The sequence below is a fragment of the Danaus plexippus genome, chromosome 19 (genome assembly GCF_018135715.1).
Source record: "Danaus plexippus chromosome 19, MEX_DaPlex, whole genome shotgun sequence".
NCBI lineage: Eukaryota > Metazoa > Arthropoda > Insecta > Lepidoptera > Nymphalidae > Danaus > Danaus plexippus.
Window position 1 is genome coordinate 5,378,427 of NC_083549.1, and position 27,435 is coordinate 5,405,861.

The 27,435-nt window shown below is 35.8% G+C and overlaps 4 protein-coding genes across 5 annotated transcripts in view; 1 reads left to right on the top strand and 3 right to left on the bottom strand.

Moving 5' to 3' along the window:
- The window catches only part of LOC116767870 (dynein heavy chain, cytoplasmic), a 38,397-nt gene extending 25,060 nt beyond the window's left edge, over positions 1-13,337 (top strand). Inside the window, exons 61-94 of one of the 2 annotated variants that reach the window (XM_061523454.1) lie at positions 37-198; positions 283-392; positions 592-745; positions 1,109-1,317; positions 1,554-1,713; positions 1,840-1,941; positions 2,034-2,133; positions 2,405-2,600; positions 4,369-4,486; positions 4,570-4,785; positions 4,871-5,026; positions 5,248-5,421; positions 5,742-5,906; positions 5,976-6,112; positions 6,371-6,531; positions 6,816-6,958; positions 7,038-7,106; positions 7,322-7,495; positions 7,568-7,788; positions 8,231-8,399; positions 8,745-8,919; positions 9,417-9,534; positions 9,850-10,063; positions 10,167-10,239; positions 10,315-10,436; positions 10,508-10,693; positions 10,828-10,956; positions 11,148-11,259; positions 11,341-11,438; positions 11,742-11,870; positions 12,134-12,331; positions 12,471-12,581; positions 12,654-12,817; positions 13,055-13,337. In XM_061523454.1, the coding sequence (XP_061379438.1) occupies positions 37-198; positions 283-392; positions 592-745; positions 1,109-1,317; positions 1,554-1,713; positions 1,840-1,941; positions 2,034-2,133; positions 2,405-2,600; positions 4,369-4,486; positions 4,570-4,785; positions 4,871-5,026; positions 5,248-5,421; positions 5,742-5,906; positions 5,976-6,112; positions 6,371-6,531; positions 6,816-6,958; positions 7,038-7,106; positions 7,322-7,495; positions 7,568-7,788; positions 8,231-8,399; positions 8,745-8,919; positions 9,417-9,534; positions 9,850-10,063; positions 10,167-10,239; positions 10,315-10,436; positions 10,508-10,693; positions 10,828-10,956; positions 11,148-11,259; positions 11,341-11,438; positions 11,742-11,870; positions 12,134-12,331; positions 12,471-12,581; positions 12,654-12,817; positions 13,055-13,223 (5,094 nt within the window). In that variant the 3' untranslated portion in view covers positions 13,224-13,337. Of the gene's footprint in view, positions 1-36; positions 199-282; positions 393-591; positions 746-1,108; positions 1,318-1,553; positions 1,714-1,839; positions 1,942-2,033; positions 2,134-2,404; positions 2,601-3,299; positions 3,499-4,368; positions 4,487-4,569; positions 4,786-4,870; positions 5,027-5,247; positions 5,422-5,741; positions 5,907-5,975; positions 6,113-6,370; positions 6,532-6,815; positions 6,959-7,037; positions 7,107-7,321; positions 7,496-7,567; positions 7,789-8,230; positions 8,400-8,744; positions 8,920-9,416; positions 9,535-9,849; positions 10,064-10,166; positions 10,240-10,314; positions 10,437-10,507; positions 10,694-10,827; positions 10,957-11,147; positions 11,260-11,340; positions 11,439-11,741; positions 11,871-12,133; positions 12,332-12,470; positions 12,582-12,653; positions 12,818-13,054 lie in introns of both variants that reach the window. The other variant, XM_061523453.1, reaches the window with a different exon arrangement.
- On the bottom strand, positions 12,995-20,639 carry LOC116767865 (ADAM 17-like protease). Its single transcript, XM_061523458.1, has 15 exons — positions 20,043-20,639; positions 19,683-19,804; positions 18,617-18,749; positions 18,286-18,539; positions 18,156-18,215; positions 17,860-17,994; positions 17,494-17,632; positions 16,291-16,526; positions 15,462-15,670; positions 15,054-15,180; positions 14,480-14,591; positions 14,048-14,163; positions 13,793-13,948; positions 13,602-13,711; positions 12,995-13,493 (listed from the first exon to the last, which is right to left on the bottom strand). Exons 3-15 carry the CDS (start codon positions 18,708-18,710, stop codon positions 13,433-13,435), a joined length of 1,809 nt encoding a protein of 602 aa, XP_061379442.1. The 5' UTR covers positions 18,711-18,749; positions 19,683-19,804; positions 20,043-20,639; the 3' UTR covers positions 12,995-13,432.
- A 1,248-nt stretch (positions 20,640-21,887) lies between these two features.
- On the bottom strand, positions 21,888-24,814 carry LOC116767867 (polyubiquitin-C). Its single transcript, XM_032658374.2, is given in 3 exon segments — positions 21,888-23,479; positions 23,482-24,235; positions 24,656-24,814. Coding segments are annotated over 2 exon segments (2,283 nt in total). The 5' UTR covers positions 24,230-24,235; positions 24,656-24,814; the 3' UTR covers positions 21,888-21,944.
- Positions 24,815-26,115: 1,301 nt separating this feature from the next.
- On the bottom strand, positions 26,116-26,959 carry LOC116767869 (cytochrome c oxidase assembly protein COX16 homolog, mitochondrial). The gene is made up of 2 exons (XM_032658376.2): positions 26,672-26,959; positions 26,116-26,430 (listed from the first exon to the last, which is right to left on the bottom strand). The coding sequence occupies exons 1-2, from the start codon at positions 26,824-26,826 to the stop codon at positions 26,244-26,246; spliced, it is 342 nt and encodes a 113-aa protein (XP_032514267.1). The 5' UTR covers positions 26,827-26,959; the 3' UTR covers positions 26,116-26,243.
- Between the last annotated feature and the right edge of the window lie 476 nt (positions 26,960-27,435).

The window sequence follows — 27,435 nt, forward strand, 5'->3', positions numbered from 1 at the left end:
AAATATTATATTAACATGCATTTTGTTAATATTCAGGTTCACAATAAATACACCGGAGCCGATTTCGACGAGGACCTCCGTTCTGTGTTACGTCGCGCTGGATGTCGTGATGAGAAGGTGGCCTTCATTCTGGACGAATCCAACGTCCTGGACAGCGGCTTCCTAGAAAGAATGAACACATTACTTGCTAATGGAGAGGTAACGATCACTACTGTATACTCATACACCTACATATATTCGTGTATACACTGAAACGTTTATAAATGTAACGTGTTTTTTCAGGTTCCTGGCTTGTTCGAAGGCGACGAATTTGCGGCTTTAATGACACAGTGTAAAGAAGGCGCACAAAGGGAAGGACTTATGTTGGATTCCAACGATGAATTGTACAAGTGGTATGTAATTTTACCATATATAGCCATGGAGCTTTTAAGATAAATGCATGTTTTCATTCTTCTGTATGCATAAATATTTAAATATAAAATATGGAATGATACATTAATTTACACAAACATGATTTGAATCTGCTAAATCCCAAATATCGTTTTCGGTGGTCTTAACAATTAAGCTATCGAGTATGTTGTATGTGTCTAGGTTCACGGGTCAGGTGATGCGTAACCTTCACGTGGTGTTCACCATGAACCCGTCTTCTGAAGGTCTCAAAGACCGCGCCGCTACGTCACCAGCTTTGTTCAATCGTTGTGTCCTTAACTGGTTCGGAGATTGGAGCGATGGAGCTCTGTTCCAGGTACAGCTTCTCATACAATTATTGTTTCGAATTGCTATAGTCCTGAAACATAATTTGCAATGTCAAATATAGAAGCATATAACTAGTGTAATGTATAACATATTTGATACTGTTATATTTGTAGTTCAGATTTATAAAACTCATAAATTTTATATATTATTATATTCGTTTTACTATTCACTTGGTCCTTAACTCTGATCAAAAGAGCAGATTTCCACCCAGTTTAAAACAGTGTTCAAACTGTTACCCAAATGTAGAATACATTATGTATGTAAGCTCTGATAATGTTACGATGTGCCATTGTTTTAGTTCTATAGTGGTAAATATATTATTGTTATATTGTATATTTGTGTATAAATGTAGGTTGGTAAAGAGTTCACGAGTCGTATGGACCTGGACTGGTCGGAGTACGTGCCTCCGGAACAGTTCCCAGCAGCCTGCGGCGAGGTTGGAGCCCGGCCCGCTCACAGGGCAGCTGTCGTTAACGCCTGTGTCTACGTACATCAGACGCTGCACCGAGCCAATCAGAGACTGGCCAAACGCGCCAATAGGACAATGGCCATCACTCCTAGGTAATAAACAATACACATTTACCTATATGACAAAGTATTTATATTGTGGCGTCCTTACGAGTATGTACTATAGTCACATAAGATATTTGTTATTAATTAATTATTGATTGTCTCTTGATTTCATCCGATTACAGTTTGAGATTTTAAGTGGAGTCCTTTTAAAAATCTACCCTGTCATGTGACTGGTTATATTTTACGTACAACGTGCTAGTGAGCGCAAATCGTTAATGTTTCAGGCACTACTTAGATTTCATCCAACAAATGGTGAAACTGTATTCAGAAAAGCGAGCGGACTTGGAGGAACAACAATTACATTTGAATGTCGGTCTTGGAAAAATTGCGGAAACTGTTGAACAAGTTGAGGAGATGCAAAAGAGTCTCGCTGTTAAATCTCAGGTGCATATAATGAAAATAGAGATACTTCTGAAATTATATGACATGATGTATTGAGCAGTATACAAAACTAAAATGGGCTTATAAAAGGTAGTGACAAGTTGTATATGATTGTCTTTAAATTTCTAGGAACTGCAAGCCAAGAACGAAGCCGCGAACGCTAAACTACGTCAAATGGTAAAAGATCAACAGGAAGCTGAGAAAAAGAAAATGGAGAGTCAAGAAATTCAGGTTTGAGGATTGGTTGCTTGGACTGCAAAGATCCATGATTTGTCAAACATCAAAAAAATAAGATACTAATGATGACATATGTAACGATTTAGGTGGCTCTAGAAGAGCAAACTAAGAAGATAGAAGAAAAACGCAAAGATGTAATGGCTGACCTAGCGCAAGTCGAGCCGGCGGTTATTGAAGCGCAAAACGGTTTGACTCAAAATTATTCATATTTTTATTTTAAGATAGTAATTGATTGCTTACTTAGTAGGATTTGGTCATACAAACTAACTCAATACTCCTCGTCAATCTATTAGTACATTTTATATAATTGATTTAGTTTGAATGACCGGGTCAACCCTACCCTAATAGTATCCCCACCCTGTGTATAGTATATCATGATCAATTTGAAACGTGCCGTTTAACACTCCGTCTGGGTAGCGCGTTATTAGTGTTTAAAGCTTAAGATTCCACGAAACAGCCGTGCGTTCGATCAAGAAGCAGCAGTTAGTCGAAGTTCGTTCGATGGCGAACCCGCCGTCCGTGGTGAAGATGGCGCTGGAGTCGATCTGTACCCTGCTGGGGGAGAAAGGGGACACGTGGAAGGGCATCCGATCGGTCGTCATGAAGGACAACTTCATATCCACTATAGTCAACTTCGAGACTGAGAATATCACGTTAGTTAGCTTTATGTCTAATGAAATACTCGTCCGATAAATCTAACGAGACGAGTATTAGAATACTAGCGATGTATGAACATGGATGAACCACGCCACTTGAATGTTGACGTAGATAGCAAGCGTGTTTTGTCTTCTCAGTCTTATATTTATTGGCAAAAACATTTTAGTGTATTTAGTGCATCGAGAATTGTGACATGATTTATATTTGTAACACATCTCTATCCAGCATTGTACCTTAATATAAGTTCTGTATTTTTATTATTATTGAATGAATATCTTTGTAATTACAGCAGAATCATTAACTTGTTTTTGTGACTTCAAACATTTTGATTGGTTTAGAGCTTAAAATGTTATGTTTTTAATGTCACTTTGACAAGGTTCTGATTCTTTTAGATGTTTAATATTGTAAATATGCTAAGCTTGCTCGCATATGTGACTGTCGTTATTAATACAAGATAATAATATTAATAACACGGACACTGTTCAATTAAAAGAAACGGCATCCATGTACGGCACTAATAAAGAATGTAACGTGACTAACCCAGCTGAGCCTCGTATACGGTGTAACAAACGTTCAATGCAGCGCCTCGGTAGCCCGATGCCGGTCGTTTCAGAGTTAGCTAAAGGCCTTTTTTGTTTCTTCCCTTGTACTATCTCGCTCTCGCTTGGCGGTTATCGGCACCGATGGAACCGCAGCCGTGAAATCTATAAAGAAGCAGCATCTGGTGGAGGTGCGCTCTATGGCCAACCCGCCTGCGAACGTCAAGGTGGCCTTGGAGTCGATCTGTCTACTGCTGGGAGAGAACGCCACTGACTGGAAAGCGATCCGGGCCGTCATCATGAGGGAGAACTTCATCAACAGCATCGTCTCCAACTTCTCAACGGAGGACATCACGTGAGCAACGCCTCTACGCTTTCAACCGACTCCCCCTCCCCTCCAACGATTATATTTTCCCTTCCGGCCCCTTATCACATCCGGATTCTTTTTGGATGGTGATGGTTTTAGTGATGTCTTGTGTTGTCTTACATCACCAAGTGTTGAGTTGTAAATACAGAAGGTAAACACGCTTCATGCTCGCTTATGCATGTTTAATGTCTGCATTATTTTTTTATGTGTGATTTGCACAACGAATTTTACGGAAATCCTAAATGACGACGAACGTAGACAAAGTTCATGATAACCCATATATATATATTTTTTTTTCATCTTGGAAAGATAATATAAACACACTTTTCAGCGTGTTATTTATTATTTTTTTCATAAATTTCATACAAAATCAACGCTCCTTATTATTCGTTATGCATTTTGATCAGCATGTGTATTGGTGATGGATTAAAATTAAAAAAATATCAAAGCAATAGAACTGTGCAATGTCTTGTGATTTGGTATAAAGATAATTTGTGTACAGGAACATCAACATTGCATGAATGTATTTGCCAATAAATAATGTCCGTCGAACCGTAAGTGGTCTCCAAGAAACCAGACGGAAACCACCAATGGCAGTGAATCGACTGGCTTATTTTTCGAGTGTTGTCATTTTTGTTTGTTTGCTATCTATAATACTTTTAAATTTTTATCCAAAACATTTTTTTTTTCTTAAATTTTTGTTTGCTGGTCTATTGACGTTAATTTCATTATTAAATCTTGGTTGATGGAATAAAAATTGCATGCAATTTAAAAATTTTTCAAAATTTTCTCGTTCCGGTACGTGGTTTTCTTTCTTAAGTTTTTTATGCAATTTATTAATCACTGCTTATGTGTCAGTGACGATGTCCGCGAGAAAATGAGGACGAGATATCTAAGTAACCCAGATTACAACTTCGAAAAAGTGAACAGAGCCAGTTTGGCCTGTGGTCCTATGGTGAAATGGGCAATTGCGCAGGTAAAGTGATAATAAAACTGACATGATTTGAAAATGTTCTCTTTTGTTTGGAAAGTTGATATATTCCATGTATTTTCTGCCAGATCGAATACGCAGACATGTTAAAACGCGTTGAACCTCTGCGCAATGAACTGAAGGCGCTCGAAGATCAGGCACAGACCAACGTTAAGTCAGGAAACGAAGTCCGAGATTTGATTGCACAGTTAGAGAAATCTATTGCATCCTATAAGGAAGAATATGCTCAACTGATCAGCCAAGCGCAGGCTATTAAGACTGATCTAGAAAACGTGCAGGCCAAGGTATAAATACACTATTATAGATGTAAAGGCATTGCATGTGACTCCCATTAGAAAAACGAATTTTAATACATTATTTTTGTTATAGGTGGACAGATCTATTGCTCTGCTGAAGAGTTTGGGAATCGAACGTGAAAGATGGGAAGCAAGCTCGGAAACATTTAGGTCACAAATGAGTACTATTGTGGGAGACGTATTGCTCTCCGCTGCGTTCATAGCCTACGGTGGATACTTCGACCAACACGTCAGTGATAATTATTCTAAATATACAGTGTCAATATATCGTCTAGCGTTAAAGCTAGAATTAAAAATGTATAAATTATACTCAGCACGCTCACAAGATCATAACATTTTATTTATAGATTTTTTATCTTGCGTTACTATCACTTAGCCTAGATTGTTACTAATTTCGAGTCCCTCACAGTTGTCATTAGACCTGTAGTGTAATATTTGATGTAATTCCAGTATCGTCAGAACCTATTCTCAATGTGGAGCAGTCATTTGGCTGCAGCCAACATAAAATTCCGAGCGGACATAGCACGCACTGAATACCTTAGCAACCCTGACGAGCGACTCCGCTGGCAGGCCAACGCACTTCCCACTGACGAATTGTGTGTTGAAAACGCTATCATGCTCAGGGTACGGTTTTCCCAATATCTTATACATCTAAAGTACAGAAGTTGTAGGACTAGTTAATTAATTAATGTATTAAAGGATGCTTTTAAGCCAAGGAATTACAGAATATTTTATATTAAAAAAGTTATTGATTGGTATAAAACAACCAAAAAATCAGTAGTCCTAATATAAAATTAATATAGTATTTGAAACCAACGTGTTCACTTTGTAACTATTCTCCAACCTGTAAATACAGAGAAACATTTAACTTAAACTTCTTTTAAACTAATAAATATTTTAACAATTCTGTCTAATTTCATATATCTCTTATGTTAACCCTCCAGCGCTTCAACCGTTACCCTCTCATCATCGATCCCTCGGGACAAGCCACTGAGTTCATAATGCGCGAGTTTAAAGAACGTAAGATAACAAAGACTTCCTTCCTCGACGACTCCTTCAGGAAGAACTTGGAATCAGCATTGCGTTTCGGAAACCCACTTCTGGTGCAGGTTAGTATGGATATTTTATTTAATATATATTATTTCTTATGCGGCCATTAATATGTAAAATATTTTTAGGACGTCGAAAACTACGACCCAATTCTGAACCCAGTATTGAATAGAGAGCTCCGCCGCACCGGAGGACGAGTGCTGATCACTCTTGGCGACCAGGACATCGATCTCAGTCCATCATTCGTAATTTTCTTAAGTACCAGGTATACAATTGACACAAATATTAACTAAAACATTCTGTTAACATAATCAAGTCAAATATGATATCATCCTCGGTCAGAGATTTTTAAATAGGCGTTCAATCCGAGCTATTTATATAGACCGTTTGAAACCAAATGATTTCAAAATCTTTTAGGGTATTTTAACGAAATCTTTAGAAAAATATGTGTTGAAAATGAAACATTCTAAAGTGACCACTAATTGAATTAACTTTATGTACAAATTCTAAAATCCACTTTCAGGGACCCGACGGTAGAATTCCCCCCCGATATGTGCTCCCGTGTGACTTTCGTCAACTTCACCGTCACTCGTTCATCGCTACAATCCCAATGTCTCCACCGAGTCCTCAAGGCGGAAAGACCAGACATAGACACCAAGCGCTCAGACCTCCTTAAACTGCAGGGTATATACAGAATTTATGATATAATACCTCCATCTATACAGCCTTTGATGTTATATAAGTTGGAAAATAACTTCAAAGTAATTCTGCTACTCCTAAACAAAACTAGGTGTGATTTTTTTATAGAAATCTAAGATGCTCATAGATATATTGAGATAGTAATATAATCATTTACTTGTAACATATAAGCAAGTGTGTTCTTTGTTAACCATTGAGGTTAAACTACTTAGTGTTTCTATGTTTTTATATTATATGTAATAGGAAATATCACATTTTAAATTTCACAGGTGAGTTCCATTTGCGACTCCGACAGCTGGAAAAGTCTCTACTTCAAGCTCTTAACGATGCTAAGGGTAAGATTCTGGACGATGACTCGGTTATCGCAACACTTGAGACACTTAAAAAAGAAGCTGGCGATATTGGGCAAAAGGTATGTTGGTAATCCCACAAGTGGTGCCACTAACTCCCTTACATATATAAACTAAATACATATTTTACTTCCATCACAGGTTGAAGAGACTGACAAAGTTATTGCTGAAATTGAAACGGTCAGCCAACAATATCTGCCGCTGTCCCAAGTAAGTTAATTCACCTGTCTTAGGAACAACCAGTCGGAAATTATTAAACGTACGAGATAAACTTTGAAAAAAGTCGATGGCATGCTAGCGTGACGATTAATTGCCTTAAATTTTAATATTCAGGACGCACAGTTTACAGAATTAAGGCAAAATCCTCGAGGGCCAAATGTCTCATTGATGTTTTTCAAATAACTAAACAATCCTAACTGTTTCAGGCCTGCAGCAGTATCTACTTCACGATGGAGGCGCTACACCAAGTCCATTTCCTCTACCAGTACTCTCTCAAGATGTTCCTCGATATATTCAGCTCGGTACTGACGAGTCCCGCCCTTAAAGGAGTAACCGATTACACCGCCAGGCTGAAAACTATCACTGAAGAATTGTTCATAGTAAGTACATTTCTTAAATATAGTTTTTTTGCCGCTACTATTAGTGAACTACATTGTATTGTCACATTGCAGGCAGTGTACGAGCGCGTGGCTCGCGGCATGCTTCACACCGACCGTCTCACATTCGCCTTGTTACTGTGTCGCATACAACTCAAAGGTATAGGCGCTGAAGATACGCTGGATCAACAATTTGCCGTGTTCCTGAGAGGAAGAGAAGGTTTCGTTGCGAATACTCCACCGTTGGAATCGCTCTCGCAACAACAGAACGATGCCGCCGCTAGGCTGAGCTCGAGGTACTGTTAAGTATACCTATTGGGGTTTCCTCCAGCTGTTAAATACTATCTTGGACGATGCATTTAAATGAGATATGATATGATATGAATTGTCTTCTCTAACGAAACTTGGGACACTACTATTTTTTTTTTAATTTTGGTTCGTAAATTGGATATAATTATAATATACTAGTTTTTGCTCGCAACTTCGTCCGCGTTATCTTCGGAATTTCAGTCAGAAACAAATGTAGAGAGTGTATTTAAATAATAAAGATGATAACCTACCGGTAGGGACACGTATTATGTGTGTAACCGGGATTTTTACCAATTACAGTCTTAATACAGTTAAATCTAAAGATTGAAATGTAACGCTGGAAAGAACTAAACGGGACTCCCATAGAGATTACAATTGTATAATTGTCAAGTTAAAATAATGTAAAGTTTCATGAATTTATTTATCCAGGATGGTAGCATTCCGTCGTCTGATGGAGAAGGCTGGTTCGCTGCCGGAGTTGTCCGCGTGGTTGTCTCAGGCGGCGCCCGAGCAGTGCGTGCCGACTTTGTGGGACTGCGACGCCGCCTCGCCCCCGCCCCCACATGCACTGGCTATGTACCGCTTACTATTAATACAGGTACATAACATACCTGTGAAGATTTTCTATCATTTAAAATAATCATCCCAAATCAAAATCGCACAAAATTATTACTAAAATTACCACATTCAATTATATTACGTACACTTACGGAGCAAACAACCAAACGTTCCTGAAATGTATTTTTAAACACAACTAAAAGAGAGCGACTTTACAAGTTACAACCAGCAATGCACGTACTGTAAAAAAGATATAACCTTAAACTAGTAAGACACTGAATCTTTGATATAATACGAAATTATTGTTTATCAAAAGGGAACAGATAAGATGAGAACTAAACTTAATATATCTAAATGTTTATCATTAATGTATACATTCCGTCAGGCGTTCCGGCCGGACCGTGTGATAGCGGCGGCCACTCAGCTGGTGTCGTCAGTGCTGGGTCCTCAGTTCATGTCCCGCGCTGAGACTGAGCTGGATCTCTGCAGCATCACCGAAAGCCAGCTCAACGCGACGACGCCCGCACTATTATGCTCAGTGCCCGGTTATGATGCTAGTGGTATGTATATTTTAACCACTTCGAAAACTTTCTTATTTAGGTATATGCTGTCTATTATAACTTGATGTGACTTTATGTTAATTTTTATATTTTAAAGATGAATTTTGGTCATGTATAATGAGTCATTCACAGACAATGCCTTGGTATTAAATTATTACATCATCATGATCATCATCAGCCTATAGGAGCCCACTGCTGAGCAAAGGCCTCTTCTCACATGGAGAAGGTTAGAGCATTAATCACCATGCTTAATCAAGACGGGTTGGCGATTTCAATCTTATAATTTGAAATTATAAGATCATGTTTCCTCACGATGTTTTCCTTCATCGTCCGTCGGTGGTGTCTAAATACTCTTAGAAAGTACCTATGATTTCGGAAAGATCACATTGGTACTTGCCAGGTTTCGAACCCGCGCCCTCACTTATGAGAGGCGGGCCTTTGACCTCCAGGCCACCACGACTTGTTTTACATAAAATTTATAACTTATTTGTCATTAGGTCGTGTGGATGACATGGCCACTGATTTGAATAAGCCGCTGTCGAGTATCGCTATCGGTTCAGCGGAGGGTTTCAACCAGGCAGAGCGCGCCATCAACACTGCCTGCAAAACTGGACGGTAAATAAATAACTCTAAAAACTTTGTACAAGTTTTTTTTACTTTTACATATTCTTTTTGTCTGTGCCTACTGACACGTCATAACTGTTGCAAATGAAATAATTATGGATATTATTTAGTGATATGTTTAAATCCTGAACTAAATTACCACCGGTTCTTAGATGTTAAGTCTCCAGAAGAGAAAACATTTGAGCACTTTTTTTTTTAATTAGACAAAGAAAGATGTAATAATTAGTTTAATCTTTTAACCGCACACAGCTTATAGAAAAAAGGATATTTATTTTACCTCACTCATACAAATTATTTGCTCTTTAGATGGGTGATGCTGAAGAACGTTCACCTTGCTCCTGTATGGTTGGTTCAGTTAGAGAAGAAGCTTCACTCGCTTCAACCTCATCCTAACTTCCGTCTTTTCTTGACAACGGAGATAAGTCCCAAGTTGCCCGTGAACCTACTGCGAGCTGGACGAGTGCTCGTGTTCGAGCCACCTCCTGGCATTAGAGCAAATCTATTAAGGACTTTTGCTACTGTTAGTATATTTTACTACTTATATTTTCAGATAGCTTTATTTTTACATCCAAGTAATGTCAATTATTTTTTTTTGTACAAATTAATTTCATTAAATATTACAGGTACCAGCGTCTCGCATGATGAAGCAACCTTCGGAACGAGCACGTCTATACTTTTTGCTGGCCTGGTTCCATGGTAACACATTACGAACGCTACTTATATCGTTCTTACAGAAGAATTATGGATTTAATCATTTTATTATTGTAACAGGCATCGTCCAAGAGCGTCTGCGCTACGTGCCTTTAGGATGGGCGAAGTACTACGAGTTCAACGAGTCAGACCTACGGGTGGCCTGCGATACTCTCGACACGTGGATAGACGCCACTGCTATGGTATGATAAAACATATTTATGTGGCTGTACTCGGATTGTTGGATAATTACTAATATACACGTAATTCACAGGGCCGTACCAACTTACCCCCCGAAAAAGTTCCATGGGAGGCACTAGTGACCCTCCTCTCACAGTGTATCTACGGAGGTAAAATTGACAACTTGTTCGACCAACGTCTTCTGCACTCGTTCCTTTGCAAGTTGTTCACTCCGAGGTCCTTCGATGCGGACTTTGCTCTTGTGGCCAATGTAGACGGCGTAAGTTATTTTCTTCTTACTTATGAATTAAATTTTTCATTAAATATATTTTAGTCTCAACTATACCTTACTATACTTATATAAACAAAATACAAATAAAATATATTTTCCGTTTCTACACCTTCATGCAACAGGCTTCCGGTAACCAACGTCATATTACAATGCCGGACGGAAACAGACGAGATCACTTCCTTAAATGGATCGAAGAACTGTCAGACAGGCAGACGCCGTCTTGGCTCGGTCTGCCCAATAATGCTGAAAAGGTAATTTAATCCGTCAACGACAAAACTTACTGCCTTTTACACATTACAAATTGCTTAAAAAACTATGTTCCATATGAAATGTTAATAATAATAGTCTCAGGAAAAAAATGTTTTTCCTTTAATAAGAAAAATTACTCGTTCCTTTATTATATTTATGAATAATATATAGTAATTTAAATATTGCTTTTCAGGTGCTGTTAACAACTCAAGGCAGCGACCTGGTGTCGAAACTATTGAAGATGCAACAATTAGAAGATGAAGAAGAGCTCGCATACAACGCGGCCAGCCAGGACCACGACCCCAGTGAGTATAATAACAATAACATTTAAGTTTACTAGCGATTTTTATTATAGTTCTTTAAACAAATCAATACGAAATTTTCAGATTCTATAGTAGTAGAGGGTGACGGAAGACCAGCTTGGATGAAGATATTGCACGAAACAGCCACCAGCTGGTTGCAGCTGCTGCCTAAGGAATTGCCAGTAAGTATGAGTGTTTATTATCTCTGTCATAACATGAGACTTGTTCCGTAACTCTTTGTAAACTACTTCAGTGTGAGGATTTGTGCATTCGACCTTAATTCATATACATCTTTTTTGGGCAGGATTTCCTCGAAAAGCAAAGTTCAGTTAGTTTCGTTATTACAAGGTTTTCAACGAAATATATTCTATACAAAGAATTATACAAGAATTTTGTTATTTAACTTTCGTTATTTTTCTTTGAAACTACGTATTAATGAAAATTACTTCTAAAACTAATATACATATATACTATTTCTATCTCAGACCCTTCGTCGTTCAGTCGAGAACATCAAGGACCCACTGTACCGTTTCTTCGAGCGCGAAGTGGCGGCCGGAGCATCACTGCTACAACAAGTGTTACACGACCTACGAAATGTGATCGCCATATGCCAGGTACTTTATGATGACAAAGTCTCTTAATATTCATAAATTTATTTTACTGTATATTCTAAATAAATATTCTAAAGCTGTCTGAACACAGCGTCATGTTTCATTTGAAGCGAGAATCATACAGGCACATACATTTCTAAATAAGGCCAATGTTGGTATAAATAGATTCACATCTATTCGTTTCTTGCAAGCTTTTGTCATTCTTGACTTTCATACTTCTCTTCTCTTACAACGGTTGTCTAATACTGCGTTTTTCTCACATGTAGGGCGAGATGAAGCAGACGAATGAGACCCGTGCGATGGTGGGTTCACTGGTACGTGGCATGTTACCAAGCGGCTGGCGCAGGTACGCCGTCGCTAGAGGCTGCACCGTACAGCAGTGGATCGACGACTTCGCGCGACGAGTCACCCAGCTCGCTACCGTGTCCAGTACACTGGCCGACCAAGGCGCCAAGAGACTCCAGGTATGAAGAAAATGTCTTAGAAATATCACAAGTTCTATATAAATTTTTGGTTATCAAGTGATTTGCAACCATTTTTAACAAGTTATTCTAAACTTCTCGATTTTTGTTTTAGTCTTATTCTTTATTATTTTCCTTTCAGAGTATCCCAGTGTGGCTCGGCGGACTGCTCAATCCGGAAGCGTACATCACAGCCACACGTCAATGTGTCGCGCAGGCTAACTCGTGGTCCCTCGAAGAATTGAACCTACAGGTAAAAGCAGAACTTCTTTGGTTGTGCATTATTTCTAATGTGAAAACCTAACGTAACAATCTTTAATTACAGGTTACAATTCCCGACCCGGGGACTCCGACGGAGAACGCGCAGATGGAGTGGTCGTTCTCAGTAACTGGCCTCAAACTACAAGGAGCGACCGTGAAAGGGAACCGTTTGTTGTTGACCAACACCATCATGGTCGATCTGCCGCTCGTAGTGCTCACTTGGATAAGGTCAGTGTGTAACAAATGTCAGATAATATACTATTTCATTCAAAGTGTCTATTATAAATTTTTATTTCCTTTTTAAATACCTCAGAAATAGTTCAAAATCTTTCTACTTGTATTTTTATAAGTTTTTTATATTTGTTTTGGTTCAGTACAGGGCGATTAAAAACAAACGATTACTAATTGATTTATTATAAAAATTTATTAATGCATATAAATATCTAATGTCGTGTTTATCGTCAGGGGCGCGGAGCCGGCGGGCGCGGGTCAGTCATTGACCCTGCCGGTGTACTTGAACAGCGCTCGTTCAGAGCTGTTGTTCACCGTCCGTCTGCCGATCGCCGCGGGTCAAGAGCCGCACGCCTTCTACGAGCGAGGCGTCGCATTACTCACATCTACTGCACTCAACTAGAATATTTACATAATATTTGCTTTCTTGTATTCATTCTTAATTGCACCTCGTTACTAGAACAGGTTCGCCTGTGCTATCGTATATTTATTGCACTTAATAAAAATATTTAATAAATACTGGGTTTTATTTAATGAAGTTATATTTGGTGATTTATTTTTATTGTGGTACTAATAACGGCTGGCAGACATATTCTATTGGTGTCGCTGTAACTATATCTGACTAGTTCCTTGAATGACGGTTTTCATTCCTGGCGGCTTCTGCTTTGGCAACCTGAATATAAAAATATGGCGATTAATGCAAGATCATATATTACATAGTAATTTAATGGTAAATTTAAAGTCTTAAAATCTTACTTATGAGACTTTAAAATGTTCTTACCGAACGTGAATTATCTTCCTTGGCTCGGAAGGGTGTATCAGATCATGTTGTCTCTCCCACTCGAGATACTTTTGATGTTGTCTTTGGCGACGTCGATCCACGTAGCTTATCTAGTGTCAAAAATATAAATATAATGTCATGAATGTCAGGCCGGTTATAATATCAGCGTACTGATTTGTAGCGACACCTACAACACAGCTGGCCGGTATCCATACGAATGCGGTGACGAGTACGACGACCCCGACGATATTGTCTCTCAGGAAACCCAGCACGTTGTTTATATTGATATCTTCTATTATATCCCAGAACCGCTCCACCACGTCTTGAATAGTCTTCTCGCAAATTCCCTACGATTCATACATTAATGTTATTAACATTTGAAGTGATGTTAAATCTGTTTAAAAAGATATCTCAATGTCATGACATCTTTCGGTTTTTATGCGAACCTTGTTACAGAAGCCTTGTATGCAAGGAGTGCCGTCTGGCAGGATATCATTGTGGGCTACCGGGAAACAGGTTTTGTTTAGACTCTTACGGCAACAGCGCTTACAGGCGTCCGCAACTGAAATAATAAAATTATTGTTATTATTTACATTAAGACGTGAACGAGGACGTTGGACCTCTTTAAGGTTGTACTGTACACTAATTCACCTGGTCTTAAATATCTGACATATAACATCAAATAGTCCGTTGGGAAAAGAGAGAAAGAAATTGTTTTTGGGCTTCAGGAAAAAAATATTGAAAGATTTAAATAGCTAAGCCGTCCCTCAGTTCAAGGCACTTATATAAATTATTGAAAATCAGTGTACGATACAATTTCTAATTATGACGAAATCTTCTTCTAAGAATATGAATAATAAATATAATGAAACACTGACCGATATCACACATACAGCTGTGTAGTCCTTGAGTCTCGCAGTACGGGACACACGAACCGTTGCGGCAACGGCCGCGTTCAGCGCATTCGTGCTCGTCAGCTATCGCAGGCGCCTATAAATATTATTGTGGTTAAGAAAGCGTCCTATATTAATATACAGTTACATATAGACCATGCGAGGAAAAGGCGCGTAACTCGCCTTGGATCTAACCTAGACGCGACTTGTAATATAACGACTAATGGGGTTTAAGAGAAAATACCGTTCATAGATTTTGACGAATTTGAATAAATCTGTTATATCGAAGCCGCACCATAATTGACGACATCAGGCTTATAGCACTGGAGGATTTGTATATATAAATTTAAGATTTTTTCCGACTATCCACACTTAAAGAACTCAAATAAACCTAATAATTGTTTCTTCCAAGAGAAAAACTTTAGTGACGTCGGTGGGGCCGTCATAGGAAAATGTACGATTAGAGACAGTAACGAACAAGTTAATACAAGAATATAATATGCATTTTTATAAAGGTTATTGTTTAGACACGGAGTGTATACAGGGTTCATGAAATTACCTTAGGACAGTCAGCGGAAGCTCCGTTGCAAGTGGCCTCTCCCTCGCAGGCGGAGTGAGCTGCCTCGCGACACACCACGCCCGGCGCCGCGAACACACAACCAGCGCAACACGGGGAGTTCTTATCACTGACAAGGTGTTTATATAGTCACATAAAAAAAACTGAGATAACTATATATAAGCTACAACCCTTAAACAAAAATTATAAAATTGAATTAAAACTAATAAAATAAAACATTCGTGGACACGAGCAGAATTCAAAAGAATTCCGCAAGAAGGAATATTTCTGTTGCTTTGTTCCGGAGGTCAAAAATCGAAACCTGATATGGATTTGTCGCTCCATAATTTCTATTAGATCCAAGTATATTTATATAGTTTAATATTAAAAGCATAGTATGTTGGCTCCTACCTGCACACCGCGCCCTGGTTCTTCCTCAGCTTGCAGTTCTTGTCGCAGCACATGTCGTTGTCTTCTGTCCCCAGCAGCCCAGCGTCACACTCCTCGCCGCCTTCGACTCTGAGGTTACCGCAGAAACTCTCCTCGGGCTCAGAGAAACAACGCCCAGATTTCGCCTGAAGGACCTTGCGGATTGAACGCAGGCTGCATGGAGAGAACCGCTGCGAGAATTAAGACGTATCAGATTTTATGCACTCATTGGACCCTATTTTCTCACTAATATTTAAAATTGGTTTATACACGCAAATATAATATTTATCTTCGCCAGACGTTTGGACCAAGTCGCGCTGGCCTTGTTTACAAGCTAGCAGACAGTGTTTTCATATAACGACTGTAATCATGCAACGCAAAAGTTTAAAAGTTAGTGTGATACTTGGAACTTCGCAAAACTTTTGTAATTATTATCATAGGTTTTGTATATACGAGAAAACACTCATCACTGGACACGTAGGGATCACAAAAAATTTGATTGATTAAATTTTAACAATTTGATATTTAAAGAGGATAACCTCAATATATATATTAGAACCAATTATTATCTCAAGAAGAAATTTAAGGGAAATCTATCCAGCAGTTTGATAAGGACTGATATATTCGACTTCGTCTTGTAACCTTGCAAAAAAATTCAATCAAAAAACGTGGGCGTTTTTTTTTCCCTTTTCGAAAATGGACTTATGCGAGGGAACTCTTTAATTGGTAATGGAATTTTATAAAACGTACATTTATGTAATGTACTAAACAAATATACAACTACTACTAATAAAAGTACATGTGAACAAACCTTATTGTTGACGTCATATCCGCTGACGCTGTAAGTATACATGAGGTATGATCCACCGTGGCTGGCCGCGGGGGAGCACTCCGCCACGTCAGGGTCGTGCTCGGATCCCCAGTTGTGACCGAACTCATGAGCCGTCACCAGATCCGCCTCGCGAGTTATAACACGCTGGCCGTAATGGTTACGAGACGAAGACAGACCGGAGTTTAGATACAGTGTGTACCCGTTCTTGAAGTATTCTGTATATAGTTACTTGATCATTATAATGTCATGGAATAAAAATATATACTACAAACCAAACGACGATGAACTGTATGAAAACGAATAGACAAGTTACTTTGTTTTTTAAATATATATATATATATATATATAATAATCAAGAGTTAGAAAAAAACAACAATAGTTTTTATGTCAATACTCTTTAAGATACTTCTTAATGAGAATATGAAAGACTATACGTATATAAATGATTAAAAATAAACAACAGTTAATTACAGACAGTAAAATTGTACAGAAAATATTGTAAATCTCATTAGTATGATTTGAAATATATGACATAGCGTCTCATGTGTTTCGTATAAGGTTAAGCAACATGTAGGTTCATACTTATATAAATAAAAATACATATATAATAAGCCCAAATACTTAAGCCCAAACCAAAGCGAACGAAAAAAAACAACACTCACATTTTGCAGCGAAATAGCTGAAAACAAAAAATAAACTGAAACATGGCAATAGAAATATGCAAATAAAGTAAATTAAAATCATTAAGCGTGGAGATTAGGGACATCTAGATAACAAAAATTACGAAAAAATTGGATCTAGAAACGGCTCTCAATGACGCTTTCTTAAATCAGCATATGTTAATAACGTTTTTTTATAATATTTTTTTAATAAGAATCTCGTCAGCAAAAAAATATTTACACCCATCATAAAATAATAAACAACTTCTATTTGACAAAAACTAAATGACTGAAATTTTATAGTCTAATTTTAAAGAAAAGGAATCGTCTGTACAGCCAATATACTCTTCTTTATAGCATTAAACAACAATGTACCAATGAGTATCCAATGATTTGGAGGAGTAATTTATAATGTGATAGAAAAAAAAATAACATTTATACATAAAAAAAAAACACTTATCTTCAAGTTTCTAACATTACTTCTATATTTAAAATACAGAACTGCTTATATTGATCTCATTACCTGGAGTACAAATTCCACCGACAGAGTTCCTCCGTGGTGATCCAACATACGCAAGTCCAAGGATTCCACCCTCGAACTTGAGATCCGTGAACAGATGAGCCAGACAGAAGTCCTTATGAGAGTACTCGCGACTGAACACCTGCCAAGAAACGTTAAAACCCCATACAATTAACAATAAAAGTACATAAATTATAAATTTTCACAAATTAAGATCTACGAAGTATTATTGTAACAAATGTGTCATCCTATACACGTTATTTTATTAAATATTAAGTCACGGTAGCGTCGTTTTATAAATGTCACTATTATAATCTTACATATGCCAATGAGCTGAAATGTATCTAATATGTCCACATATATATATACCTCCAGCAGGTTCCGTACATCCCACTTCTCCCGTACCATATTATAGTGAGCCTCCCCACCACGCACCCTCGTCGGCTCCGAATGCACTAATATCTTCTTGATAACAAAACCCATGCCCTTGAACCCATCTGCGTCCTGCAAAACACATTTTAGGAAAAAAAAACAATATTATTGACACAGAATTATTTTCCAAACTCAATTTTTAGTTGGCTTAATGTAGACTAAATATAATATAGAAGGAATATATAAAAATTATAAATTTTCTTCATTAAATTTAAATTCAACACACAACACACCTGCCGATCTTGCCACACTGTATCATTATATATTTTATGCACCCGATCAATAAGACTTATCTGAAAAACATATATATTTTAAACACATATATTTGTATATTGAATACATGTCATAAGCGGAGCAACTAACTAAATAGCTGATAGTAGTCTTTGTATTGCTGGCTCCCATTTCCTGAAAGAATCTGTAGTCTGCCACCAGGAGTAACGGACATCTGGTCTTGGTTGGTGTATACTCATAATCGCTCTGCCGCTTAATTCTCTTCTTTGCACCACTTGACTCCTTAACATGGCTATTTTGATTTTGGTCAAAATATTTATCTTTTTCAGACTGCTCCTGCTTTGATTCTAGATTATTGTCTTCCTTGTTTTCATTTTCTTCTAGCTCTGTAATGTAACGTTTAGGTATTTTAAAAATATATATCAAGTATTATAATACTCACGCAAATATTTATTAAACCTACCCTTCCCTTCCTTAACATATCCACAAACTCTTGGCTTATCGTCTGTGGAGTCAGACCAACTAAATTTCACATCAGATGAGCGGTAGGTTATCATACTTTTATCATCTGAGTTAGGCAAGTGACGCCAAGATGGCTAAAAACATTATTATTGCTCTTTATATTGCATGATAAGAAACTATTCATTTTATAATAATTCACATTTACTCCTACAAGCATCTTTATACCATGTTTGTTAAACTTTAATTCAAAATATATTTAATGTGAATTTACAATGTGGGTAGTACCTAAATGATTTTTAAATGTACAGTAGTAGATTTCAAAGGATCAAAGCGTTACAATTAACAGTCACATTAAGGGTTGAACCTCACTATAAAACCGTTCACAGTTTGTTCTTGGGTTTGGTAAAATCAAATCATGTTCACATTATACAACCTGACTCAGTTCACGATTCATTCTTGAATTGTCAATAATCAAAGTGGGATGTATAGTATGTGGCTTGTAGATAATTAATAACCTCAGAAAATTATTATATTTGAAGTGAAAAAATGTCATTAAACTCTTAGATTAGCATTTATAATTTATAGCTCTTCTTCTTGATGAAGAAGATAATATTATCAAAAAAAGAAGAAAACATAAAACAATGAGAAGAATGTGGCTACATCCAAGTTTACTTAACTATGATATAATTCAAAAACAATAAAAATTTAATCAAAAGTAAAATATACTTAAAGTATTGAAGAAATTGCATTTGATGTAGTTATAGCTTCAGCGGGTAATAACTGACTGAATCCGAAACAATATTCACACTATCAGTACATGTCCTGACAAGTTCAATCTCGCTCAAAGAAAAAATTATTTGAATCTGATTGTGATTGGATTGGGATTTGAGCAAAGCTTGACTGTTACAGATAGTATGAATGCACACATATATTTTATACTTCATATTATTTTATCAAACCGAGATTGGACTGAGAACATACTGTGAATGGCTTAATAGTGAGGAACGGCCCTAAATAATTTGGATTTCACATTTGGGGCAAAATAAAAATGCAGTTCTTTTGTTTACCTCTATGTGATAAGTTTCTTGTGGTGTATTTATTATACCCGTTAAAAGACCATCTTCAATATGTAATCTCACATCAGAAATCTTCTCACCAAAAACTCTACCAGTGTAATAATTGTCATGATCTATAATAATAGAATGAAATAGGAAAATTTACATTAAAAAAATAATTAGAAAAATATGCTGCTATTTAATAACAAATTGTTTGTTTTCAAATATTCTATATTTTCCATATTGTAAGTTATCATAAAAAAATAAATAATTTCTAACTCTTTGTATAACTGAGTAAATTAATGCTAAACTGTCATTTATATGCCATTTAACAAATAAAAAAAAAATAACTAGTGGATTACTAATACTTACCAATATGGATCGCCGTTTTATTCCCATCAGCATCAACAGAATAAGCTTTGAAGTTTGAATGCAAAACTGAGTTGTGGGGATGAAGAATCAATCTAAAACTTTTCCCAAGAGTTTGAAAATGTAGTTCTTTAATTGTATTAAAGGGATGGCTTGACAACTTCGCTCCTCGTTTTACAATATGATGGGTCAACTGAGATACATGTAATGTCTCGAAGTATTTTAAGTTCTGGTAAATGGAACCTAAAACGAAAAAATTATTGAGTTGTTATTTAGTACTCCTTTGGTGTGAGAAACTATATCATTATTACTTACAATGTGCCAAATAAAGAATCCAGTCGCTATACACAGTGTTGTGTAGTTGTATAGTTTCATATTGGTAACAATGCAAAATTTCTAAAAAGAGATATGTATTTCTAGTTTTAATATTCCCTTCATTATTATCTACTTATCCCTAGTTGTAAAATAAACCGCCATGACCACTGTAAATAATTCCAATCCGTGTATACTTTCAATACACTTTGTCCTCTCTTTTCTTTTACTTTATAGAATATGAATATACATTAAAAGATACCAACTTATTGACCTGGAAATAAATAAATTTGTATTGATTACGACAGCAATTTTTAATGACAAGTAATGTTGCTTATAAAAAATATTGCGCTTTAATACAGTACTTTAAATAAAAATTTAAATTTCAGCTATAACGTAATTCGAACAGTATAATAGGATTTTACTGTCTCATTTGTTAGAAGTATAAGATATAATTGATATTTATTTTTTTTGACATATTGGTTTTACTTTTCTTGAATTATGATTTTATAAAAATCCCACAATCAGGTATATAGATACAAGGATAATGACTTACAGTTACTTTATTTTGCACAGTTTTCCTGTATTAACCTTTCACCATTAAATTAGTGCTCAATATAAGAAGTTTTTCAGAAATTCACAATATACATTCTTAACATCATGAAAATTTTAATATTTTGCACATAAATTTATCGGGGGAAAAAATCAACTAATGAAACACAAAAAGACGTGATTATCAAATACCTTGTTTTTACCCACTTCTAGTAGATCCAGCTCGGGCAACTCTACACAAGATATATTGAATTTAGATGTACCTATTCTCAGACATATACTGTGTATGCTGCTGTTTATCCCATATACTTTAAATAATTAAATGGTGCATGTTTATTAGTTGACAGCATCATCAGCATAAATACCTTCATCTGAATTTGTTACTAACCTTTAGGCAATATTTTATATATAAAGACCCTTAATGATCATATTATATTAACAAATGTTGACATTATACATGCCATTAATTTTCGTAGTGGTCCATCCTGGAGCGTCAATGAAGACCCCCGGTTGTCTATAGGAGACTTGTCTGGGTATACGTTTGTGTAACAAAAAATGGACGTCGACAAGACGTAAGTCAAGGTCTTCGACAACTTGTCTGTCTGTCTGTCCACGGACATAAACTTAATTAGTTTTCTATTTTTCGCATTTATTGTCAACTTTGTAGGAGTTGTAAAATTTCAGTCTATAAAAATTCGGAACCTGTCACAGTTTTCCGTAAAATTAAAGTAGAATCATAAAAATATTACTCTATGTAAATTTCAAGAACTGATACTAAAAATAAAGCCAAATGATAGATTGATTAAACCACAATATTATGTTATAGCAGTACGTTGGAAATAGTTTCGTATTTAAATACTTTTCTGTACTAACTTGAGGAAATATACAATAATTATGTAAAATAAATGTTTAAATTATGTAAAGGCTTATATAGGAAGTATTCCAAAATTTGATCAATACATTATGCAAATAAAATTTCTCATATTTTCAGTACGAAATGGTTGTTTTATTTTAAATAATTTATTTGTAATATTATTGACATTAGACTCCCCCTCGCAATCTTAGTACTAAGTGCAGGGTTGATTCCTTTTGAATGTTATAATCAGAAAGGGTGCGTCCATCTTCTAACTGCTTGCCGGCAAAGATAAGTCTCTGCTGGTCTGGGGGAATTCCTTCCTTGTCCTGGATCTTAGCTTTAACATTCTCGATCGTGTCGGAGGGTTCAACTTCCAAAGTGATCGTTTTTCCAGTTAATGTTTTTACAAAGATTTGCATCCCTCCTCTCAATCTTAGTACCAAGTGCAGGGTTGATTCCTTTTGAATGTTGTAATCAGACAGGGTGCGTCCATCTTCTAACTGCTTGCCGGCAAAGATAAGTCTCTGCTGGTCTGGGGGAATTCCTTCCTTGTCCTGGATCTTAGCTTTAACATTCTCGATCGTGTCGGAGGGTTCAACTTCCAAAGTGATCGTTTTTCCAGTTAATGTTTTTACAAAGATTTGCATCCCTCCTCTCAATCTTAGCACCAAGTGCAGGGTTGATTCCTTTTGAATGTTGTAATCAGACAGGGTGCGTCCATCTTCTAACTGTTTGCCGGCAAAGATAAGTCTCTGCTGGTCTGGGGGAATTCCTTCCTTGTCCTGGATCTTAGCTTTAACATTCTCAATTGTGTCGGAGGGTTCAACTTCCAAAGTGATCGTTTTGCCAGTTAATGTTTTTACAAAGATTTGCATCCCTCCTCTCAATCTTAGTACCAAGTGCAGGGTTGACTCCTTTTGAATGTTGTAATCAGACAGGGTGCGTCCATCTTCTAACTGTTTGCCGGCAAAGATAAGTCTCTGCTGGTCGGGGGGAATTCCTTCCTTGTCCTGGATCTTAGCTTTGACATTCTCAATTGTATCAGAGGGTTCAACTTCCAAAGTGATAGTTTTACCAGTTAATGTTTTTACAAAGATTTGCATCCCTCCTCTCAATCTTAGTACCAAGTGCAGGGTTGATTCCTTTTGAATGTTGTAATCAGACAGGGTGCGTCCATCTTCTAACTGCTTGCCGGCAAAGATAAGTCTCTGCTGATCTGGGGGAATTCCTTCCTTGTCCTGGATCTTAGCTTTAACATTCTCGATCGTGTCAGAGGGTTCAACTTCCAAAGTGATAGTTTTGCCAGTTAAGGTTTTTACAAAGATTTGCATCCCTCCTCTGAGGCGAAGTACCAAGTGTAGGGTTGATTCCTTTTGAATGTTGTAATCAGACAGGGTGCGTCCATCTTCTAACTGTTTGCCGGCAAAGATAAGTCTCTGCTGGTCTGGGGGAATTCCTTCCTTGTCCTGGATCTTAGCTTTAACATTCTCAATTGTGTCGGAGGGTTCAACTTCCAAAGTGATCGTTTTGCCAGTTAATGTTTTTACAAAGATTTGCATCCCTCCTCTCAATCTTAGTACCAAGTGCAGGGTTGACTCCTTTTGAATGTTGTAATCAGACAGGGTGCGTCCATCTTCTAACTGTTTGCCGGCAAAGATAAGTCTCTGCTGGTCGGGGGGAATTCCTTCCTTGTCCTGGATCTTAGCTTTGACATTCTCATTGTATCAGAGGGTTCAACTTCCAAAGTGATAGTTTTGCCAGTTAATGTTTTTACAAAGATTTGCATCCCTCCTCTCAATCTTAGTACCAAGTGCAGGGTTGACTCCTTTTGAATGTTGTAATCAGACAGGGTGCGTCCATCTTCTAACTGTTTGCCGGCAAAGATAAGTCTCTGCTGGTCGGGGGGAATTCCTTCCTTGTCCTGGATCTTAGCTTTGACATTCTCAATTGTATCAGAGGGTTCAACTTCCAAAGTGATAGTTTTACCAGTTAATGTTTTTACAAAGATTTGCATCCCTCCTCTCAATCTTAGTACCAAGTGCAGGGTTGACTCCTTTTGAATGTTGTAATCAGACAGTGTGCGTCCATCTTCTAACTGTTTGCCGGCAAAGATAAGTCTCTGCTGGTCTGGGGGAATTCCTTCCTTGTCCTGGATCTTAGCTTTGACATTCTCAATTGTATCAGAGGGTTCAACTTCCAAAGTGATAGTTTTACCAGTTAATGTTTTTACAAAGATTTGCATCCCTCCTCTGAGGCGAAGTACCAAGTGCAAGGTTGACTCCTTTTGAATGTTGTAATCAGACAGGGTGCGTCCATCTTCTAACTGCTTGCCAGCAAAGATAAGTCTCTGCTGGTCTGGGGGAATTCCTTCCTTGTCCTGGATTTTAGCTTTAACATTCTCGATCGTGTCGGAGGGTTCAACTTCCAAAGTGATCGTTTTGCCAGTTAAGGTTTTCACAAAAATCTGCATCTTGATCTGTAACAAAATACAAGACGAAAATGAACAAAAATGGCCTTTAAGAAAGGTGAATTAATTTTATAGTTATATGAATAAATAAGCAATATTTACAAGTTAATTGTAACAACAATAATTTGTAAATCTGATACGTAAACAGCTTTATTGTTTTGTCATTCCGAATATTGTGAAACGCAACACTTGTGAAACAATGTTGTGATTAAATTGAAATCTTCATTTTAATTGTTAAAGTTATACAAATAAAACAGTTTTTTTTAAATATAAAGACATTTAAGATTAACAGCCTTTGTAGTGTAAGACATGTTTCAAAATGGCGGCTACGAATTTAGAATATTAAATTAATGGGACATCACAAACAGACAGCATTTTTGAAATCCGATTTTTACTATGTGTAGTTACAAGCTATGCGTAAATACTCACCTTTTTTAAATAACTGCTTATTGAATGTCTTTCTTTGTTAATAACTTGTTTTTTAAATATTACACACAATATTAACCTTAAATATTACACACAATATTAACCTCTTGTCACTGCATCATAGGACCTCTTCCTTTGAAATATCTCAGTGTAATGAGGGCGCTGCCTTTTATAGACGGCGATACCCACGATCAATAACGTATCGCTTATGACCGAAGTTTAACGACGTGATTATGTTTCTCTTTCAAATTCTTTATTTTAGAAAGAGACACACGGTATACGTGGTTTCTAGAAGATGGGCGAATTTTCTTTGTGACGCACTAATCAATTTTTTGCGCGCTAAAGGAAATGATTACAGAAACAACAACTATACTAATGATGACTCATTTCTTTTACTATGAAATTTTACTTACATCATTATCCTTATCATTAAAATATTTTGACAATAATTAATTAAACAAGTCAAAATTAACGAATTTAACTATGTTGATTAGCTAAACAAGGTTACAGCAATTAAACTATATAATTCATAAATTTCACAATAAAAAATACCAACAAACAAACAAGTTATATGCATTATTTATTAATAAACATGTATGTAGTGCAGATTATTCCTCCTTTGTTTTTGTAAACCAAAACATGTTTATTAATAAATTTTACAGTTTCTGTTATTACTTTCTTGATTTAATTCCTTTGTTCCAAATATAATGTGTGATTATCATTTTGTAGAATCCAGTTTTAAATTAGAGTATAAACTCATGTATATATAAAAAACATTTCTTTAGCTATTGCATCATAAAAAGTCTGAGTTGCACATATATGACTTCATTGGTATTATACAGGTTTCACATTAAGGACATGTAGACATGCTAAGAAAAATATAGGAGGCCTCTCTTCAAATATGCTTTTAATATGCAAGTGTGGTGGGTGTTTAAAGAAATATATGAGTTATAACTTCCATTCATGAATTTGTATAAGGTCTTACAAGCTGGATGACAGAATATTTGTTTGTAATGTGTATTTTTGATTGGTTTGAGAGAATCATAATGTCTTAATTTATATGGAACTATTTAAAACACAATTCATATTAAATATAAAGGTACTTACAATAAAAATATATAGAACATTTACTGTAAATTGCATTGTAAAGTTAGAAGTTTAGTCAAATGCAATTAAAGACAATTGTAGAAACTTAGAAACATTCGTATTTTAATAAAAAAATGTGAGCTTATGTCAAGTATCAGACATCAGGTTTTTGACTTAGCAAAGGGACATTTTCAACTGGAGCAAGAATTAAATCGAAATTTAAGCGCTATTATTACTTCTTACAAATTATGTTCTGTTTCTGTGTATTTTTTGTTTATATATAATAATAAACAAATAATAAACATAACGAATCAGAATGTTTTAAGTTCCATAAATGAAAATAAGTTTGACAAATTCCAAATCTGAAATAAAATATGAAAGTTTTTATATTATTTTATTTGTATCAATACTAATTTACAATATTTACAACAACCCATATACATTAGAGTGAGGATGAATTGGTCTTAGTTTTCAAATAACATCAGCCTTCTTTAAAACTCTTTGGTTACTGCTGTTTATTTTGTTCTATATTATTTTCCCAAGGACGCGGCCCTCTTTTGTTTTCCCAATTATCAATGTCTAACTTCTTTATATCCTCATAAGCAGATTCTAAAGTGACTTCTTTTTCTCTATGAAGCCCCATCTTTTCAGCCTCTTCTTTGGAAACACCTTTGACTGCTGAAAATTGATATCTAAAAAAGCATTGTTGGCATTGATTATTGAAACTGTACTTTACATGAAAGAACACCCAATTGGCTTTTGTAATGTGTTTGACATTTATTCTTTATTAATAACTAAATGTTGGAATCAAAATGTCGACAAAGTACAAAAAAATATTCAATTATATTTATTTACATTGTCTATGTACCCTAATTCCGATAAGTATAATTAAATTATTGCTATAGTTGTACTATTAGAACTATTTACTTTTACCTTATTTGTGTCCATTCTCTTAAACCGAAAGAACCACCTATCATGAAAACAATAAAGGGTAACCCATATTTTATAGATTTTCTTTTGCTATATACATTCCAAATATTACATAAATAATTTATTCGTGAGTTCTGTTTAATTTTTTCTAAGATCATTTTAGATGCGAGATAGAAATATTTATTTTATCTAAAATAATTTCATAAATATTTGAGTTATTTATTACGGAAGCGGGATGGCTAGGTTAAGAATTAGGATTATAAATTATAATTATATTTTATAATGAATAAATATGTCAGATATCAGAACGATTTGTGACATTGACAGATAGGAGAGTATAACAAAAAATAGATCAGATGTAAGGAAGGAATAGAATAGGGAGATATGGCAGTATTTAAAAATGGTTTAAACGGGATAAAAGAGATAATCTCATAATTTTCTCTTCTCTTTATTGTGCATAATTTTCTAATATATTAAAAAAAAATTAAGACAACAAGCTTGTCGTATACAATCAATGATAAAATCTATTAATAATCTTTCAAGATGTTTCAGTTTTTTATAGAAGTTTTCAAGGAAATTATTATATGAAATTATAAACTAGGTTAAAAGATTAACTAAGAAATATACCTATAATATTAGTTAGACTTTAGTGTTGCTTACATTAAAAATCAGGAATATAAAATTTTTATTCCAAATATTTATAAGTAATTTTTTCTTTCATACATATGTATTTTAAGTAGTAATTTAATTTTATAATTATTTATTTC

Excerpts from the sequence above, each read along its gene's own strand:
- LOC116767869 (XM_032658376.2), bottom strand. The coding sequence starts at position 26,826 with ATGATCTTAGAAAAAATTAAACAGAACTCACGAATAAATTATTTATGT. Across the intron at positions 26,431-26,671 it reads AGAGAATGGACACAAATAAG|ATATCAATTTTCAGCAGTCA; the intron begins GTAAAAGTAAAT and ends ATGCTTTTTTAG.
- LOC116767865 (XM_061523458.1), bottom strand. The coding sequence starts at position 18,710 with ATGATAACCTACCGCTCATCTGATGTGAAATTTAGTTGGTCTGACTCC. Across the intron at positions 18,216-18,285 it reads AGACTACTATCAGCTATTTA|ATAAGTCTTATTGATCGGGT; the intron begins GTTAGTTGCTCC and ends TATGTTTTTCAG. Across the intron at positions 13,949-14,047 it reads TACAAGGCTTCTGTAACAAG|GGAATTTGCGAGAAGACTAT; the intron begins GTTCGCATAAAA and ends TATGAATCGTAG.